Raw genomic sequence first — 19,724 nt, forward strand, 5'->3', positions numbered from 1 at the left:
TTTTCTTCCACATTCCCCTTATCTTGGCCAGTGCAGTGCATGGCTTCCTCTTTTCCACAATCAAGGACAGCCAATCCAGGAATGTGTTTTAGTGCTTGCTCATGAGATCATCCCAGCCGTAAATGCCAGTAGTACCTGTCAGCAATGAAAAGACAACTGAGCACACAAACTACAGTAGTAGTTTAATATGGAGCCAGATCAGTCTCAAAAATAATACATTTAAAAAATATAATTCATACATCCACAACACAAGTCACATTTTTAAAATCCAGTTTGTAAGTTTAAAACGCAATTTGTAAATACACAAATCCAATTTGTAAATTCAAAACACAATTAATAAATGCACAAATCCAATTCATAAATTCAAAACATGATTCATAAATACACCAATCCAATTTGTAGATTTAAAACAGGATTTAAAAAAATGCCCAAATCCAATTCGGAAGTTTAAAGCACGATTCAAAAATACACAAATCCAATTCATTGGATGAAAATATTTATGATTTTTACTTGTTATTTTAGAACTTGTGTGTTGTATTTGTGAATTGATTTTTGAATTTACAAATTGGATTTTGTAAATGTCAATTGTGCTTTGCATGTATGAGTTTTATCTCGTAAATGTATTATTTTTGAGACTGATCTGACTTCATAGTTTGAACATGTTGAATATATGTATAATATATATATATACACATATACACAGTTGAATGTCAGGATTATTAGCCCCCCTGAATTATTAGCCCCTCTGCTTATTTTTTTCCCCAATTTCTGTTTAACGGAAAGAAGATTATTTCAACATATTTCTTAACATCAAATCGAAGGGGGACTAATAAATCTGATTTCAAATGCATATGTATGTATGTATAAATATATATATATATATATATATATATATATATATATATATAACCACAAACAAAATATATACATCTATTTCAACTAATAAATACAACGAACAAGATGTGCTTTAATTGCAGACTGTCAGCCTTAATTTGAGGGTATTTGCCTCCAAATCAGGTGAACGGTGTAGGAGTTACAATTGGCTTGGACGTAATAATAATCATAAATCAAACTTTCACTTTTTATTACATGGTTGCAAATCCTTTGCAGTCAATTACAGCCTGAAGTCTGGAGGGCATAGACAACACCAAATGCTCGGTTTCATCCCAGGTGATGCTCTGCCAGATGTCTACAGCCACTGTCTTTAGTTCCTGCTTGTTCTTGGGGTGTTTTACCTTCAATTTTGTCTTCAGCAAGTGAAATGCATGCTCAGTTGGATTCAGATCAGGGGATTGGTGTGGCCATTGCATAGCATTCCACTTCTTTACCTTCAAAAACTCTTTGATTGCTTTTTGCAGTATGCTTTGAGTCATTCTCCATCTGAACTGTGAAGCATCATCCAATAAGTTCTGAAGCATTTGGCTTAATATAGTAACATTCATTAGCTTTGCAAATATTAATGTCCATGTTTGTGAGTTCAAGAGTTTACACTTTGCTGATGATTGATTATAAAGCTTGTTTGGCATGCTGTCCCGGGAGAGAGCCCTGAGCTCATAAGATTCTCAAGCGGGGGGGCTTCCTCCCAAGGTGAGAGGGGAATTTGAGCTCAGGTAGATCTCGAGAACTCCCTTGCTGTAGTAACTTAGGTACAGATAGTGATTGCTTTTAAGAGATAACTACTTACTAGGAGCATGTCTAGGTTCCCGATTTGGATTAGTCAATTAACTTAAGTTGCATGTTATTGAACGGTGGGAGGAAACTGGAGAACCCGGGGGAAACCCACGTGAGCACAGGGAGAACATGTAAACTCCACACAGAATTGTTGGCTGGCTTGGTAAGAACTAAAACCAGTAATGTTCTTGCTGTGAGGTAACAGTGCTAACCACTGGGCCATCTTGCCACCTATCTAGGAAAGGAGGAGGAGTAGGGATGGAAGGGGAGATTCTTCAAAACGAAGATGGCTGTCATATGGAACTTAGGGTATTTATAGTGGCTTAGGAATCATCTGATTGGTGAATCATAAATTGAATATTATGGGGCCGGCTGAAAGCAATCATAAGCACGTGATCCACTCAAAATGAGCTTATAAATAAACTTCACTTAGTTTATTCCCATTATATCCCTGGTCATACATGTTGCTGTCCTCAAGATTACACAGGGAAGTGAAGGCTCTGGCAATTGTTTGAGGGTAGTGCATTTATTTGGAACTGTGATCAAAACTGACTGGAACTACTATTGCAATAAATTATTTAATTGCACAACTTCTGTTCAGTCAGAATCAAGAATTTCAACAGGCCATGGGGAGGAAAAAACTCTTTTTCAGAACACATTTTTTTTTATTTTTTTTTATTGCAGATATAGTCCAGTTACTTGAACAGCCTATCTTTATTTTTGTGTATAATTTTTATTTTACCCCCTCTTCCATGTTCCACATTTATGCAATTTCTAGTGCACACTTTTTCTTGCTGAAAACCTTTTGGCATATCTTACAATATGTAATATAATTTGGTTGCATAAGAAACAAGAAAACAATTAGCTGTGAAACAGAACTAGCTTTGTTCTCTGTTCTTCACTTGTACACAAACCACATTTTACTCATTTTATATTACAAAGTCCGTAAAAGGAACCTTAACAAGGGCCAAAGACACAAACGATGGAGCATGGATGTACAAACATACAAAAATAATGTACAAACATTGATTCGATTCTTTATGAATGGCTTTTTTCACCACTTGTTTGTTCTGTTATTAAGAGCAGGAATGTCGCATTGAGGATATTTTCACCCGCTGACATTTTACTTTTGAATTTGTTATCAGTGAACTCTGTGAGAACGACAGTAGTGAATGTATTTTACAAGACAAGATATTGATGCCCAGAATCTGTGTGCACCACCTGTGCCATGGCCTTGTAACAAAATAGATGAATAAATAAGTGAAGTCTGTCTTGTTAAAACTTGAGCGAAGTCTGACTCCTGCAGTGTGCTGTTTTTCTGCTGTATGGAGCAAAGCAGACAAATTCAGTGTACAACTGTAGCATCTGTAATTGTCCAGCTGATGAATATATGTATTTTTCCTATAAAAATGTAAAACGATTATTAGGAGATCGCAGTGGGGGTTGAAGGGGAAATAATGTACAGTAATCAATGTATTGTCAAAGAAAGCTAAAAGGAATTTAGCTTCAAATCACCTTCTATTGCATGTTATGCAATGTAGACTGTGTCAAAGCCACTTTAGAAGGTTGAAAAAGATGAAGAATGTCATCTTTGTTGAAGATATTCTATATATAAAGTAGCTGCAGAGGTGGTAGAATGCTTGTAGTTCTAGTTAAACTCATTTCATACTGTTGAATGTGAATGGTACTGTGTGCATTTCCATTACCCTTCAAATTGCACAAATTGAATATACAAGTTAAACAAATATGCTAAAAGTTTAAAAGAAAATTGTATGACTATTAGTAAAGTTTTTTTTAAATGACAGTCATGTTGTATTTATTTGTAATTTTACCAAAGCTAAAAGGTTTGAGATCAGTAAGTCAGTAAGAGTCTTTCTGGAGACTCTCTCTGAACAAATAAATCATTTGAATCAGCCATTCATTTAATGGAGACTCATTCTAAACGGATCATTTGAATAAGTTAATAATTTATTGTAGACTCACTCTAAGTGGATCTTTTGAATCAGTAAATCATTTACTGGAGACTCACTCTAAATGGATCATTTCAGTCAGTTAATCATTTACTGGAGACTCACTCTGAACAAATCATTTAAATCAGTTAATCATTTACTGGAGACTCACTCTAAATGGATCATTTGAGTCAGTTAATCATTTACTGGAGACTCACTTTAAACGAATTGCTTGAATCAGTTAATCATTTACTGGAGACTCATTCTGAACAGATCACTTGAATCAGTTAATTGTTTACCGGAGACTCACTGTAAATGGATCATCATAGTCAGTTAATCATTTACTGGAGACTCACTCTGAACTCTGAAATCAGTTAATCAGTTACTGGAGACTTGCTCTAAATGGCTCATTTGAGTCAGTTATTCATTTACTGGTGACTCGCTGTAAACAGATCACTTGAATCAGTTAATCATTTACTGAAGACTCACTCTAAACAGATCTCTTGAAGCAGTTAAGTGTTTACTGGAGACTCGCTCTGTACAGATCACTTGAATCAGTTAATCATTTACTGGAGACTCTCTAAATGGATCATTTGAGTCAGTTAATCATTTACTGGAGACTCACTCTGAACAGATAACTTGAATCAGTTAATCATTTACTGGAGACTTGCTCCTTAATGGATCATTTGAGTCAGTTAATCATTTACTGGAGACTTGCTCTAAATGGATCATTTGAGTCAGTTAATCACTTACTGGTGACTCGCTGTAAACAGATCACTTGAATCAGTAATCATTTACTGGAGACTCACTCTAAACAGATCACCTGAAGCATTTAAGTGTTTACGGGAGACTCGCTCTGAACAGATCACTTGAATCAGTTAATCATTTACTAAAGACTCACTATGAACAGATCACTTGAAGCAGTTAATCATTTACTGGAGACTCAATCTGAACAGATCACTTGAAGCAGTTAATCATTTACTGAAGACTCACTCTAAACAGATCACTTGAAGCAGTTAATCATTTACTGGAGACTCACTCTAAACAGATCACTTGAAGCAGTTAATCATTTACTGGAGACTCAATCTGAACAGATCACTTGAAGAAGTTAATCATTTACTGGAGACTCAATCTGAACAGATCACTTGAAGCAGTTAATCATTTACTGAAGACTCACTCTGAGCAGATCACTTGAAGCAGTTAATCATTTACTGAAGACCCTCTCTAAACAGATCATTTGAATCAATGAGCTGTTGACTTGTGAATAAATGTCAGTCCAATTCACAAATTAATTGTCCAGTGCAAATTGGGATCCCATTTAACTGATTAACTGATAAATTCAGCTTGTTCATAAATTAAACACCCCTATGTTTGTCTGAGCAGATGATGCTTTTTTTCTCCTTATGTATGTCTCCTTACTGTAAGTGCAGTAGTGAAGTAAAAATATACTGTCCACCACTGCAAAAAAGTGACATTCAAAAGTGTAAAAAAAGGAAGTACTATTTCAAATTCCACAACATTCTCAAACATACTGTGTATTGGTCAGCATTAATGATAAAAGGAAATGTTTCTTAAGAAGCAAAGGATGATATTAGAATGGTTTTGTTTGTTTTGAAAGATTGTGTTACACTGAAGACTGGAGTAATGTCTGTTTCTTTTGATTTGCTTTAGGGTTTTTTTCAAATTCAAAATGAAAATATATCAATATATTGAAATCTTTTAACTGCTTGTATAGAGTCTGCAGGTGGCAACAATTGTAACAGTTATTTTGATAATCTTTCTACAAAATGTAGGTTTGGTAAGCTTGTCAGAAAGTGGACATGGTTCAGATACTTGGCCTTGTAATTAGCACACATGCTTGGATAAATTGAACTCTGGTGCTCATGCTGATGATACAGATAATAGGCTCATTTGAGACATTCATTCTCTCCCCTTCCTCTTCCTCAGCCATTTCTTGTTCAGTCTCTGTTCTTTTGAATATCAGTTTTTGGTGTTATGGAAAATTTCTCACCATTTACTCACCCCTAAAGTGGTTCCAATTATTAGAATTTTTTTTCTGTTGAACACAAAAGAAGAAATTTAGAAGAATGTTGAAAACCGGTAGCCACTGTCATCCATAGTGGTTTCCAACATTCTTCAAAATATCTTACAATTATTAGTTTTTTGACCACCATCCGTTCCAAACTCCAGGTTGGAGGTAAGTCTTTACTCCAGGTGGAGAAGTTCAAGTATCTGCGGAGTTTGTTAACAAGTGAGGGTAGGATGGGACATGAGATTGACTAGCAGATCGGTGGAGCTGTAATACGATCAATGTACCGGTCCGTTGTGGTAAAGAAGGAGCTGAGCCGAAAGACAAAGTTCTCGATCAACGGGTCAATCCATGTTTCTACTCTCACCTATGGTTATAAGCTTTGGGTCATGACCGTAAGGACAAGATATCAGATACAAGCGGCCAAAATGAGTTTCCTTCACAGGGTGGCAGGGCGCACACTCAGATAGGGTGAGGCCGGGAGGAGCTCAGCGTAGAGCTGCTACTCCTCCACATTGTGAAAAATCTGCTGAGGTGGCTCGGGCATCTGTTTCAGATGCCTCCTGAACGCTTACCAAGGGAGGTGTTCCAGGCATGTTCCACCGAGAGGAGACCTCGGGGAAGACCCAGGACATGCTGGAATAACTTTGTCTCTCGGCTGGCCTAAGAATGCCTCGGGATTCCCCAGGAGGAGCTGAAGGAAGTGTCTGGGGAGAGGGAAGTCTTTTTTTTTTTTCTGACATCGCTGCCCTCACGACCCCGTATAAGCGGAAGAAAATGAATGTATTAATTTTCTTTCTTCTGTTAAACACAAATAAGATTTTTTGAAGAAAGTTGGAAATCGGTAGCCACCAACATCCATAGTAGTACTGTGGACATCAATATCTATGTTTTCATTCAAAGATGATTCACAGACACATTCCATTCACAGACACTATTGACAATAATATAATAACACTAATACTGGGGGCGACGCAGTGGCGCAGTAGGTAGTGCCGTCGCCTCACAGCAAGAAGGTCCCCTTGGCTGGGTCAGTTGGCGTTTCTGTGTGGAGTTCGCATGTTCTCCCTGAGTTCGTGTGGGTTTCCTCCGGGTGCTCCGGTTTCCGGTTAAGTGTGTATGTGTTTCCCAGTGATGGGTTGGAGCTGGAAGGGCATCTGCTGCATAAAACAAATGCTGGATAAGTTGGCGGTTCGTTCCACTGTGGTGACCCCAGATTAATAAAGGGACTAAGCCGAAAAGAAAATGAATGAATGAATAACATTAATACTGGCGTTTTAGAATGACCAAAACATTTTAGATGCTTTACAATGCGGTCAGCCTGCTGGTTTATCCATTTACACGTTTTTATTGTCACATGAATTTTTTTAATGCACATACTGGAATTTGTTCGGTAAAAGTTTTTCCATTGTTGTTTATACACATCTTTTCTTATTGAATAAAAAGTTTATCCTATACGCAGTTATGCGCATATGTTTTTTTTATGCACATTTCTAACATTTATGCGCATCTTGGCGTTTACTTCAACATTTTTTATACGCATTTCTAAAATGCGCGTAAAAATAGGTGGATAGAAGCGTAGCTAATGGCTGCTAGTTTCCAACATTCTTTAAAATATCATCTTTTGTATTCAGCAGAAGAAAGAAACTGTGAGGTTTGAATCCACATGAGGTTTGGAACAAGTGGATAATGAGTAAATGATGACTTTAAATGATGACGTAAAACTCTCCTTTAAAAAATTCAGGTTTTCACCACAGTTGACTGAATTAGCACTTGAACAGTTCTTGTAGTCATTTTTCAAGTAAAAGAGGACACTTTCATTACAATTGCACAACATATCATTTTCAGAAAAATCCAAGAAAGTGAAATTGGATCCTGCTTGGAGTAATTCACACTGTTCCACCTCACTGCATGTACGAATGGATCGGGCAACTTTAAAAGAACTTTGCGCCTTTTCACACTAATATATTACAAATTCAGTGAGATTGACTGTAAGCTGAATGCACATATAGCACAGCCTCCCTCTCCTCCAACACTCTGTTGCCCTTTATTTTAAATGGCCGTTTTGCTATTGCCTTAGACTTAAATAATGGAGATGCCAGAGGCTAGAGAGTTCAACTTTACACCTAGTTAATTGGTTTTGCGTGAGGAGTTGCAGGGCTCATGTTGGCCGTGAGATGAGGGACTCTCCTGCTGCTGAAATGCCCTAATCAGTCACTCTAAAAAAGCTGGAGGTCCCATTTGACTGTCTTTTTAACTTGACACATGCAAGACAACCACAAAATTGCCGTTTTTGCTTTTGGTATTCTGTGAATGAAGGCCTGCAATTAATTAAGTGCTTCTGTGCCTTGGCATTAAAGTCTTATTCCAGTAATTTCATTTATTAAGGTGCACAAAAACAACATCTGATTCAGTCTTTTATTTGCTTCTCGAAATATGAGCTAAAATCTAAGTAACCAAAAGACCAAATGGCTGCAATTCCACCTCTCCGCCTGCCAAAATACAAACCCAAAAGCCATTAAAAGTATTTTAACAGAGTCTCAGCACAAGAGTTCTACAGCTTTCAGAGACCTGACTGGTAAACTGGAACACTTTGTCCTTAAGTCCTTAAAGGATATAGGGTGAGAATTCCTGCTGCTGTTTCAGTCTGTCTTTTAAAGAGTTAATTTTAGCTTTACTAATGTGGCCATTTTTATTTGTCTAGTACACAGGAAGTCATAATGTTGACAAGAGCCTTTTTTCACACATACAGACTTTTCCGAAAAATGACTAGTTAATTACTGTAAAGAGATCATGTGTGAACTGGCCCTTTTATAAAATACTGGAAAAATTGTTTCTTCTTATGTACTTTCTGGAATCAGCAGTTATAACCCTTAAATTGCCATAATTCTGTGGTGTTTGCTGTTTATTCAAACTACATATTTAAAATGAGCTGAAACAACACAATTATGGAGTTTTTGGGGACAACTTAAATGATTTATGTTAACTTAGATTTGTAAAAATTAATAAGTTAACTTAAATGCTTCATGTTGTCCAAACACTTGGGGTGTGATGAGACGTTTATTCCACGAGATGAGATGAGACACGAGATTGGGTTCACAAGAACAAGACTAGACTAGATTTTTACAGTATTTTTAAGAAATCTTCAATGATGAAATACATTAATGGAAAATATTTTATTCAACTGAAAAAAAAATCAAAAATTGCAAAACTATTTAGGTGCTTTTTTAAATCAACTTGTAATGAATGCTGTTTTACTTTTTTGAATGATTTCTTTGCTGTGAACGTCATGCAAATACTGTTAAATATTTTACTAATGTATATAGAAATTAGGCAACGCAGTGGCACAGTAGGTAGTGCTGTCGCCTCACAGCAAGAAGGTCGCTGGTTCGAGCCTCGGCTGGATCAGTTGCCGTTTCTGTGTGGAGTTTGCATGTTCTCCCTGCATTCGCGTGGATTTCCTCCGGGTGCTCCGGTTTCCCCCACAGTCCAAAGACATGCAGTACGGGTGAATTGGGTAGGTTAAATTGTCCGTAGTGTATGAGAGTGAATAAGTGTGTATGGATGTTTCCCAGAGATGGGTTGCAGCTGGAAGGGTAAAACATGTGCTGTTTAAGTTGGCGGTTCATTCCGTTGTGGCCCTAGATTAATAAAGGGACTAAGCCAAAAAGAAAATGAATGAATGAATGTATGGAAATTAGTGTTTATGAGGATTTTATTTGTGCCGGAACACGCTGGATCGGCACCTCTGAAATCTGATGCGCTACCTCATTTTACCGATCACCCTATTCAACCGCCCTCCTCCCCCATCCGCTGTCCACTTTCATGTGCGACACCTCTACATCTTTAAGTAACATGCTGGATCCGTTACCCCGATCTGTTCCGGGACCTTGCAATTCACAAATGATGTGCTGGTGTTTATATATAATTTTAAATATTTGCTAAATATTTGTGTGTGAAAATGGTGACGACTGGTATATGTCTCCAGGAGTTTACTGTGTGTGTGTGTGTGTGTGTGTGTGTGTGTGTGTGTGTGTGTGTGTGTGTGTGTGCGTGTGTGCGTGTGCGTGTGCGTGTGCGTGTGCGTGTGCGTGTGCGTGTGCGTGTGCGTGCGTGTGCGTGTGCGTGCGTGTGCGTGTGTGTGCGTGTGCGTGCGTGTGCGTGTGTATGTGTGTGTGTTTGTATGTGTTTTTGTGACATATCAGGACACAAATCTGTATAATGACATAGGTATGACACAGGTATTAGAAAAAGGAGGTGAAATATGAGGACATTGGTGACGTCCTCATTTCTCAAAAAGCGTATAAATCCCACAAGATGAGTTTAATCAGAGAGTAAAGCTGCACACAGTCTCCTGTGATGGTTGGGTTTAGGGGTAGGATGGGGTGAGGGCAATACAATATACGGTTTGGACCGTATAAAATGAATGGAAACCTATGCAATGTACCCACTTTTCACTAAAACAAACGTGTGTGTGTGTGTGTGTGTGTGTGCGCGTGGGTGAATTTGTGCGCGTGTGCGTGCGCGGACACGGAGGAGATGTGTGTCTGTGGTCCTGACAGAGAAGTGTCAAACAGCTGAGTGTGTATGGCTTATCTCGTCACAAAATGCAGCTTAAAGTCCTACACAACGGTGATGGTTTGATTACGTTGTTTAGGTGTCTGTACTACACTTCAATAATGCGAATACTCCACATGTCCTAATTCAAATAGTTTTTACGACGATTATGGCTTAAAGCATATCTAAAGTGCTATTCCATCTTATGTTATGAGCAGTGGTTAATGTGTGTGGCTGCAGTTGTAGCAGCCTCTGCTTTTGGACGCAGCAGCTCTTGAACTCTGGTGAAGAAAAAATCAGTTACATTACACTCAAACGAGTGATGTGCAACTCCGAGGCCAGCCTGTCAGGTGTGTGCAAAGCACTTGATTTGCAGTTCTAATCCAATCCTGCCTCCAAGCTTCAGTGCTAAATTCACCCTCACACTCCATCATAACATCACAACTTACGAGACAACTTTTCACCTCGATGAGAAATTTCGTCGTAATTTAGTCTCGCGAGATCTCGTAGCCAGAGATCTCATCACATCCCTACCAAACACGAATCAATTGTGTGCAACCCAGCATTTTTTACAGCGCAGTCAAAACATTATGATGTCGATTACACATTCAGTACATGCTGTTTATAAAAATAGAGGCCTTAGAATCCTTTGTCCAGACTCATTTGGCAGCTGCTTGTTAATTAGACAATGCTTCCATGTTTCTTCTTGCTGCCAACTGCGCTAAAAAGATAGATAAAATGCTTATGGTAAACCATTGTGAGTTTACCTGCAAGCACTGTGTACAGCTGTGTGCACACAAAGGGAAATGCGATTTGCCATCCAGGGAGTCAGAGTTCAGTACAAAACTAGTAATCTTTCGTTCAGAGGAGGGTCTCGCAAGTTGCAGCACATACTCAAATGTACCTCTCGAACATGAAAAGTGTTCCGTCCACATCTCCTCTTTGTTGTTCACAATTCTTTTCCTTGGATGTATAGAATTTCATTAGTTCATAGCACAGACTTATTTGTAGCCATATGTGTAAACATGACATTTTTCTCCTATTGACCTTATTCTTTACAAACAAGTGGGTGCAGCCATTGAAATCTTTTTGGCTCAAGATTTCTGGTCTCATTCACTTCCATTAATTCTTAGACGTTAAAAACAACTTGCTATGCTGCTTTATGTAAAAAAACAGTGATTTTCTTTTTATATTATTCTACTTTTTATGTATAGTCGTGAACAAGTCGTTTGACCATTTTCTGCCATTTATTACTCCTAGTCATTTTTCCGATGCACAACTGAATTGGAAGATCTAAGACAATTCCAAAAATGAGTGCACTTCCGCATTGCAGAAAACCGTCAGTAGTTTAGCATTTTGGTTTGTCTCTGGGACAAGCTGCATGAATGTGAAAAATGTAACCAACAATTAAACCATCAACATAAAGTGCAGTAATTTAGAGATAATTTCAGGTTAATAATGTTTGAATTCACCAGTATTTTGAATGGATGTGTGAATGGTGCTTTTCCAGGATTAAAAAATATTAAATGTCCTTGGTATTTTGGAATTTACAAGTAAAGTCATTCAGGTAATTTATAGATATTTAATGTTATTGTTCGACCAAACTTTTCCCCAAGCTTTATACTTTTGCAGTTAAAACCTCTATTTGACAAAACACAAATCCTGCTTCTTGTTTGAGTAAAACAATATTCCACTTTTATTTTTCTTCAGTGTTTTAAAGAGCATCAGATAAGGTCTTTCCAAACTGAAAATGAGCTTTAAATCTGTTACTGTTTATTAGTGCTGCTGAACAGGCCTAAAATAAAAAGTGAGGACAATATAAAAACACCTATCCATTATTTTAAGGAAATAACAACTGCTCCAAGTATCTGTTAGTTTAGGTTGAAACAGCTTTGATGAACCTCAACTACGATTAAAGTACAGTTTTGAATGCAAGTGCACATTGTTGTATTTGTCATACATTTATGCTAATTTTGTTGCACACGTTAATATTTATTGGTGGCTCAGTGGTTAGCACTGTTGCCTTACAGCAAGAAGGTCGCTGGTTCGAGTCCCGGCTGGGCCAGTTGGCATTTCTGTGTGGAGTTTGCATGTTCTCCCCATGTTGGTGTGGATTTTCTCAGAGTGCTCCGGTTTCCCCCACAGTCAGAAGACGTGCGGTATACAGTAGGTAAATTGGATGAACTAAATTGGTCGTAATGTATATGTTTGAATGTGGAAGTGTATGAGTGTTATTGGGTTGCGGCTGGAAGGGCATCTGCTCTGTAAAACATATGCTGGAATAGTTGGCGGTTCATTCCGCTGTGGTGACCCCTGATTAATAAGGGTCTAAGCTGAAGGAAAATGAATGAATTAATTAATCAATCATTCAATGTTAATACCTAAAAGAAAATATAAACTGAAATGTGGCTGTTCTTTTACAGGACATATTAGACATTTTATTAGATGCGCACACATGCACACGCACGCACACACAAAATCTATATTTATGCATTTGGTGGATACTTTTATCCAAAGTGGCTTGCATTGCATCAGTTCATGCAATCCCAGGGAAGTGCCTTGCTCAACTGTTTGAGTTAAGCAATGCCTGCATTTTATGCCAGAATGTACTTGAAATTCTCTTTTTGACTGATTCTCAAAGCCATCAGAGTTAATTTTTAGGTGCAGCACCCTTCATATACTTCATATACTCTTGGGATTGTAGTTATTGTGGCTTGCTCTTCTCGTTTCGTCATTGCAGTGATTCCTCACACCCTAAAATGGACAGAAAAAAAATCATGCCTTCATTTTGTTCAACCAATAAGACTAATATTTTTCAGAATATAGAACGTTAATAAAAACATGTTGCGTAATTCTTGACTGGAACCAGTAATTTGCTTCCACCTAATGCAGTATTCAATTATTTTTTCGCCAGTGCTTATAAAATAAGCAAGTTGCTGAAAGCACATCGTTGTTTGAAATCAGGAAAAAAGGAGTAGAATCAGTCCCTCAGCTTGGCATGAATTAAATAAGAGCACAGACCAGCTTTTAATCATTCTCTGTGAGGTGAGAAAATTCATTAGATGCCGCCTTGAGAAACTTTGGCCTGTTTTTATTGTGTTCACATTATTAAAACATGAACACCATATGTGTGACTAACAGGAAATGGGTAATGAAAGAACATGCTTTTAAGACCAACAGAGAAAAACGTCCGTGTCACACAACAAGTCACATTATTGTGGATATTCTGGGGGAAAATGCATGAAACTGTATTTCCTGTTTTTCAGCCAAAGGCAAACCTCTTCTGCCAGGGGCATCGCTGGCGTCCATGAGAGGAAAGAACTAGCTCTCACCTTTGTAAAGGTGAATCATCTGTCAAACACCCACAGCTCCATTACCGCCAAATAATTGATAGCCGCAGATGGGAACAAGGCAACACAGTAAGATCTTTCCCTAAGTCTGAACTTTAAATCAGCCAGATACTATCAAATTATCAGTGATAATTGTACCTGTTGGCTGCAGTTTAAAATATGATGAAGTTTGAGGGAAACCGCCTGTTCGATTCGAGTAAATGAAAGGAAAGTGCACTGCTCAGACACTCTTTGATTGCTCTTATTGCGCTAATTTACAGATAAGAGCCGTGACATGCAAGAAAGCTCTTATGTGAACCATTCTCTTTAAAGAACTATTGTTTTTCACTTAGGCTTAATAACATGTTATAGTAACATATCAAAGTCCACATTTCCAGTGCTTTTAATGTGTCACTTTGATGTTGTGATATGTAATTGCCTCGCAGCACAAATGACTCAGGCGCAGCTTTGGAATATTTCTACGCGACTAAAACAGCGCCATGCCACATTTATTTCCCTAATTGCATGAAAACTGTTTAAAACGAGGGCCCAAAACATAAAAATGCTCATTTTACCTCTGAAAAATCATCTTGACAGCTGTTTGTATCCCCTTCGGCTTTTCAATAGTCAGAGATAATTGTTAAGAATGGCAAAATAAACAGTTCATAATGAATATGCCAATGTTTTCAGCCATGCGCATCAAAAGAATTCAAAAAGAAGAACAGCCACTGCCAGAAAGCATGACGTCTATGAAACTGAGGGAATAAGGCAACTTTGTGTGAGGGTACACAGTGTCTGTGTGCCAAAACAAGCTAATTATATGTACATCCAACATCAAATGATATAAATAGACTACACTTGATCTACTGTAGATATATCAGCCCCACACTGGACCATCTACATTCTTGACTTTGGTTCAATATGCTAATGCGTATAAATTATATAAAGTCTTAATTCTTTCTTCCCCCCGAGGATGCTGGTCTGCAGCGTTCGTCAGGTTTGAGATAAACACAGCAGCTGCAGCAGGCCGTGGTTTCCACCCACACTCTTATCACGCTTTTATGAGACCGTTGTAATGTCAAATGCTGTGTTCATAACACCGGTCTCCACTGCTCTCCTAACCGCGACGCGCAGTAGAACTGTAAATTCCTGCTGAATGTGTTAAGACATCTGTTAAATGTTCTTAACTCTGAAAAGAAACCCTGACTATGCCGTACAGCTCAGGCCTGAGAAATTGAGCTGTTAACATGGAGGTGTTAAATTTCATCTGAGATTCCAGCAAGCCAAAGGATTATTTAACCTCTCCTGGACCCCCAACACGCTGCCAGTCATACAGTATGCGCAGCTCGTAACACCTTGTTGCACTCAAATTGTTCTGAGAAATTGGAAATCACAAGGAAGAAAAATAGTTTAGGTATTATTATATTCTGGCTACAACTTTACTTCATGGTTTCCTTTTTTTTTTTTTTTTTAAGATTTCCATTTTATATTTGAATAAGTATTTAAACAGTGAAGCCAAAATTGTTTATTCTGTCATGACGTCCTTTTAAATTCTCATTAAATGTGTTGTGATGTTTGAATATGTGTTTGTTCTGACAGAACAGCTGATTAAGTTAAGCAGTATTCTAGCCCACTGCAGTGAATGGTCCATACTTGTGCATTATTTAAGAGGCCTTAGGGTTTTAGTGTAAAGGCTGTTATGGAATATATATAGCAATTAGCCATTAGGTGTAACTGATGCTGTGCTCCCTCTACTGGTGAAATAAATATAGTTTAAACTTAATTTTAGCAAGTTATTGCTTCGTATATAATCACAAAAAATGGCCCTGGATAATTTTAAATCTGAAGTAAACTGAATTCTGGGATATCTCACACCTGCAGATTATTTGCATATATTGTCAGTGTCATTATGCATGTGTTTTATGACAATGAATGAATGAATGAATGAATGAACACGTGTGAAATGTTCCATTACCCTTGGTTACAATTGTAAACTATGAGTGTATATTCCTACTGCAACAAGAAGGTATTTTATTGGTAGGGTTTTTAGTTTTGGGAAATATTAAGTCACAATTTAGTGGTTTTAACAGATAAAGGGCTTGCTCAATTTCCTTCGGCTTATTTTATTTTTATCAGGTGCAGGAGAATGAACCGCCAACACACTACAACAAATTACCAGACCCACCGGGCACATTAAAGTTTTCATTAACACCAGTACAGTTCCCATTCTAACCATTAAATCCACACACAAACAACTGTTTAAAATACACTGCCTCAATAGAGATACATGTTATTAATAACTGGCTGTAAACGGTTGATTTTATGAATGGGCTTTCCGCGCTCATTATTCGAAGTAACGGTCGACCGCTTTCAAATGAGTCAGTCGTCAATAACTCCATCGTATGTAATAGACGTCGTTCGATTCGTACTACAGTTCTGTCGCGTCGCGGACAGTGAAATCGTTATGTTAAGCGTGACTGTGGGTCCTCCTCTCTCTCTCTTTCTCTCTCCCTCTCTCTCTCCCCCTCGCTGTGGTCTGTTCACTTTAAAGCAGTTATAAGCGCAGCAGACCCACAGACACCAGCAGCCAAGCTCCTAGCGCGGAATAACGTCCACTAGCAGAGACCTACGGGACTTTATCCGACGTCTTTTTAAACCGAATCCCCTGGACGATGTTCCTCGTGCAGTATACAGGTACGCTTTCTCTTCAGATTAACTTAATTGTATAGAATAGAGACATTTTAATGTGGTCAGTCGCGTTTATGTGGTCTATAATACAGAACAGGGAGCCGCCCGTTAAGTACGGACGTTACGGGCAGAGAAATGAATGAAAACTCTGATAAGAAAGATCCATTACACAGGGAGAACATAGAGATTTCCTCACCAATGACTTTAATAGCGGAATTTACATCGCGCTGTACTTTAAATAACGTTACTCATCTTGCCGGTGTATATTTCGGCTGTCTTAGTACCCAGTGAGCTGTTTTCATATACAGCACCGGCGCGTGCAGCATTTTTGATCAGTATAACGTTGCACATTTCTGAATGCCCTTAAAATGTTTAGGTGGGTAGCTCACTGTTTGAAATTGAGACACAGCCGTCGTCATTCAGGCGATATTAGAGCGCAGTCGCCGACAGCTCCGGTGATTAAAACAACTGTTATGCACCCGTTATAATGAGATTATAATGACATTGCAATTAACTATATTTGTGTTCCTGCGTGTGATTACTGTTCCTGCAACATCTTGCCACATTCAGGCAATGCATCAATTCATTACAGTGATAAGTGGAAGTCCAATTCACATGTAGTAAATATATATATATATATATATATATATATATATATATATATATATATATATATATATATATATATATATATATATATATATATTCTGCCTTGGAGTTCAGGATAAAGACTGTAAGTCATGTTGTCAGTTTCAGCAATACAAAGCATGACTCAAATTGTCGCTTGTAAAGGTGTTGGCAAGATCAATATTAGTTCAAGCTTACCAAAAAAAAAACAAAAAAAAAAAACAAGTCGCTTTTGATGTGTGTAGTGAGTATAGTGACAAAAAACAAAACAAAACAGAGGCTGAGTAAAAATAATTTCTTTATTGAAATACTCTGCAATCTTTGACTCTTAACTTCTAAACATAAATATATGAACTTTACAAATATTTTTAATCATGTTTACAGAACGTTAACATTACTGTTAAAAGCATATGCATCAACACTGAAAGTTTTATTGCATACATCCTTTAGATTGTTAACTATTGTAAAAACTAATGCTAAGTTTTTCAAAGTGTTATGCAATAGATTATTGCAAACCGGTCTAGTTATAGTCATAAACATCATAGTATCCATGCACTTGTATTCAAAGCTAATTTTACAAAGATAATTTCTGAGCACAATCATCACTAACATGATTTATGACGACGCTCCTGTCCTTGATAGGAGCCTTTTTATGAATGCATGCTGAATACTACTTTGTGGTTTTGAGAAGAATGGAAACTATTGTCATCTTTTTCTCAATATCAGACCAGAGATTTGCTTCAACACTAAATGCGCGCATCAATGAATGGTGGGTGATTTGTGTGTGTGTGTATGTGTGCATTGATAGGATACTAATATATTAGTCACTTTTCGCTTTTCTTTCACTGTGCCTGTTTACTATGAAAGGCTTCTGGCAGTTGTCTGAGTAAATCTATTCATCCTAGCCTCAAGTGTGATGGAAAAAAGCTTCTTATTGCTCAGTGACAGCCATGAACTTTCTTGCACGTAGCTCTTTTGGTGGGCAGGGAGTGGCCATTTAAATTGCACATAATGGATAGTCTCTGGGCTTTCATGAGAACTGAAATGAAAAACAAAATGGGGAGGGCAGCTCTGAAGGAGTGTAAAATGCATTTGTGACAGTGGTTACTTACTTAAAATGATCCAAGAAGTGGTTTACTTTTCTGATAAAAGAAGACTTAGAAATATAGTTTATGGGCAGATGTGATTTGGTGATTTACTTTATAAGAAGGGCAAGAGGATTTAATGCACAGAAAAAATATTGTTTTTTTAATCTAAAGGTATTTATTCATGCAAGAGAACGAATAGACAGCAACAATACATCAGTGCTTTAATCTGATAAACTCTAAGGAGTACAGTAGTTGTGATTGTTCAGCTTTAGAACCAGTTCAGCATCTCTGATTAAAAAGCCATAAGCACTTGTTCAATAGGCTGGAATTCTAATAGATTGGAACTCTGATGTTTTAGAATCTCTGAGTAAATTCCATGTTAACTCAAATGTACAGACAGATCAAGTGACTAAATATGAAGCTTTCTGAAATGCCATAGCAAACTTGTATAATAATAATAATAATAATAATAATAATAATAATAATAATAATAATAATAATAATAAATGACAATAATCACAATAACAATAATCACTGTAAAATTTAACATGGTTGTAAAATGATACAGTGATCTGGGAAACCTGTTGCTTTGTCAAATCAATGTATGCCATTTTTTAGTTTTCAATACTTACAATATGTGCTCCACTTTAAACAGTTTGATTTAATTATGTGGATCACCTCTGTCATTATTCGGTCCTTGTGCTTGTGAAAATTAGAACATTTTCCTGTAAAGATCAGACTCATTCATTCATTCATTCATTCATTCATTCATTCATTCATTCATTCATTCATTCATTCATTTTCCTTCGGCGTTTAGTGCCTTTTTTCATCAGGGATCGAACGGATTCATCAGGGATTCATCAGGGAATGAACTGCCATTTTATCCAGCATATGTTTTAACCTGGGAAACATCAATACACATTCATTCACATATAAACTAAGCCAAGTTACTTTATTCAATTCACCTAAGCGCATGTCTTTGGACTGTGGGGGAAACCGGAGTACCCGGAGGGAATCCACGCAAGTACGGGGAGGACATGCAAACTCCACATGGAAATGCCTGGGACTGGGAGGTGACAGTGCTAACAACTGAGTCATCATGCCACTAGATCAGATACATATTTATATTATTATACATATAATAAGGTACATGTTTAGTACATTTAAGTAATATTTATATTTGATTATATTATTCTTTTTTTTTTACTTTAGAGATAATATTGTGTCAATGGGTGTTATCATGAACAAGGCCTTATATGTCCATTAAATGTCTCATTAATGGCTATTTATGTGGGTCACTTTCTGTTGGTCATGCAGCTTCAGGTTAAATGAATGTGCAGGCTAGAGTTCACTAAACATGTTCACTAAATAGACAGTTTGTTTCAGGGGCATTTGAACAAAAAGTGTTTTTCTTAACACTGTTCCATTTTGTTGCCAAGCTCAACTATTTTTAAAATAGCATTTTGTCCTGTTGCACAAAAAGTGACATCAAAGGCCAAAGTAATTGAAACGTATGTAATTGTATGGATTCTTAACACTGTTCCATTTTGTTCCCAAGCTAAACTATTTTCAAAGTAACATGTAATATTTTCAGGTTGATCTGTGGCACAACTAAGTGACACCAAAGGCCAAATGAATTGAAAAGAATGTAATTACAATTACGCTGGTTCGCTGCGATGGATGTCAGAGTTTTTTTATGCCAAAGTTCATATTAGTGTAATATTAAAAAAATAATAACAATGGAAAAAAAAACTGTGGCATTATGTAAACAAACTGGAATTTAAAT

General features: G+C 37.3%; 1 protein-coding gene across 4 annotated transcripts in view; it reads left to right on the plus strand.

Moving 5' to 3' along the window:
• The window catches only part of enox2 (ecto-NOX disulfide-thiol exchanger 2), a 412,131-nt gene that overhangs the window by 95,890 nt on the left and 296,517 nt on the right, over positions 1 to 19,724 (plus strand). The window contains exon 2 of one of the 4 annotated variants that reach the window (XM_056472050.1): positions 13,473 to 13,625. The exons of 2 other annotated variants lie outside the window; for them this stretch is intronic. In XM_056472050.1, coding sequence (XP_056328025.1) covers positions 13,607 to 13,625 — 19 coding nt within the window. In that variant the 5' untranslated portion in view covers positions 13,473 to 13,606. Of the gene's footprint in view, positions 1 to 13,472; positions 13,626 to 16,085; positions 16,230 to 19,724 lie in introns of those variants that run through there. One more of the 4 variants, XM_056472049.1, reaches the window with a different exon arrangement.

The sequence above is a fragment of the Danio aesculapii genome, chromosome 14, assembly GCF_903798145.1.
Source record: "Danio aesculapii chromosome 14, fDanAes4.1, whole genome shotgun sequence".
Classification (NCBI taxonomy): Eukaryota; Metazoa; Chordata; class Actinopteri; order Cypriniformes; family Danionidae; genus Danio; species Danio aesculapii.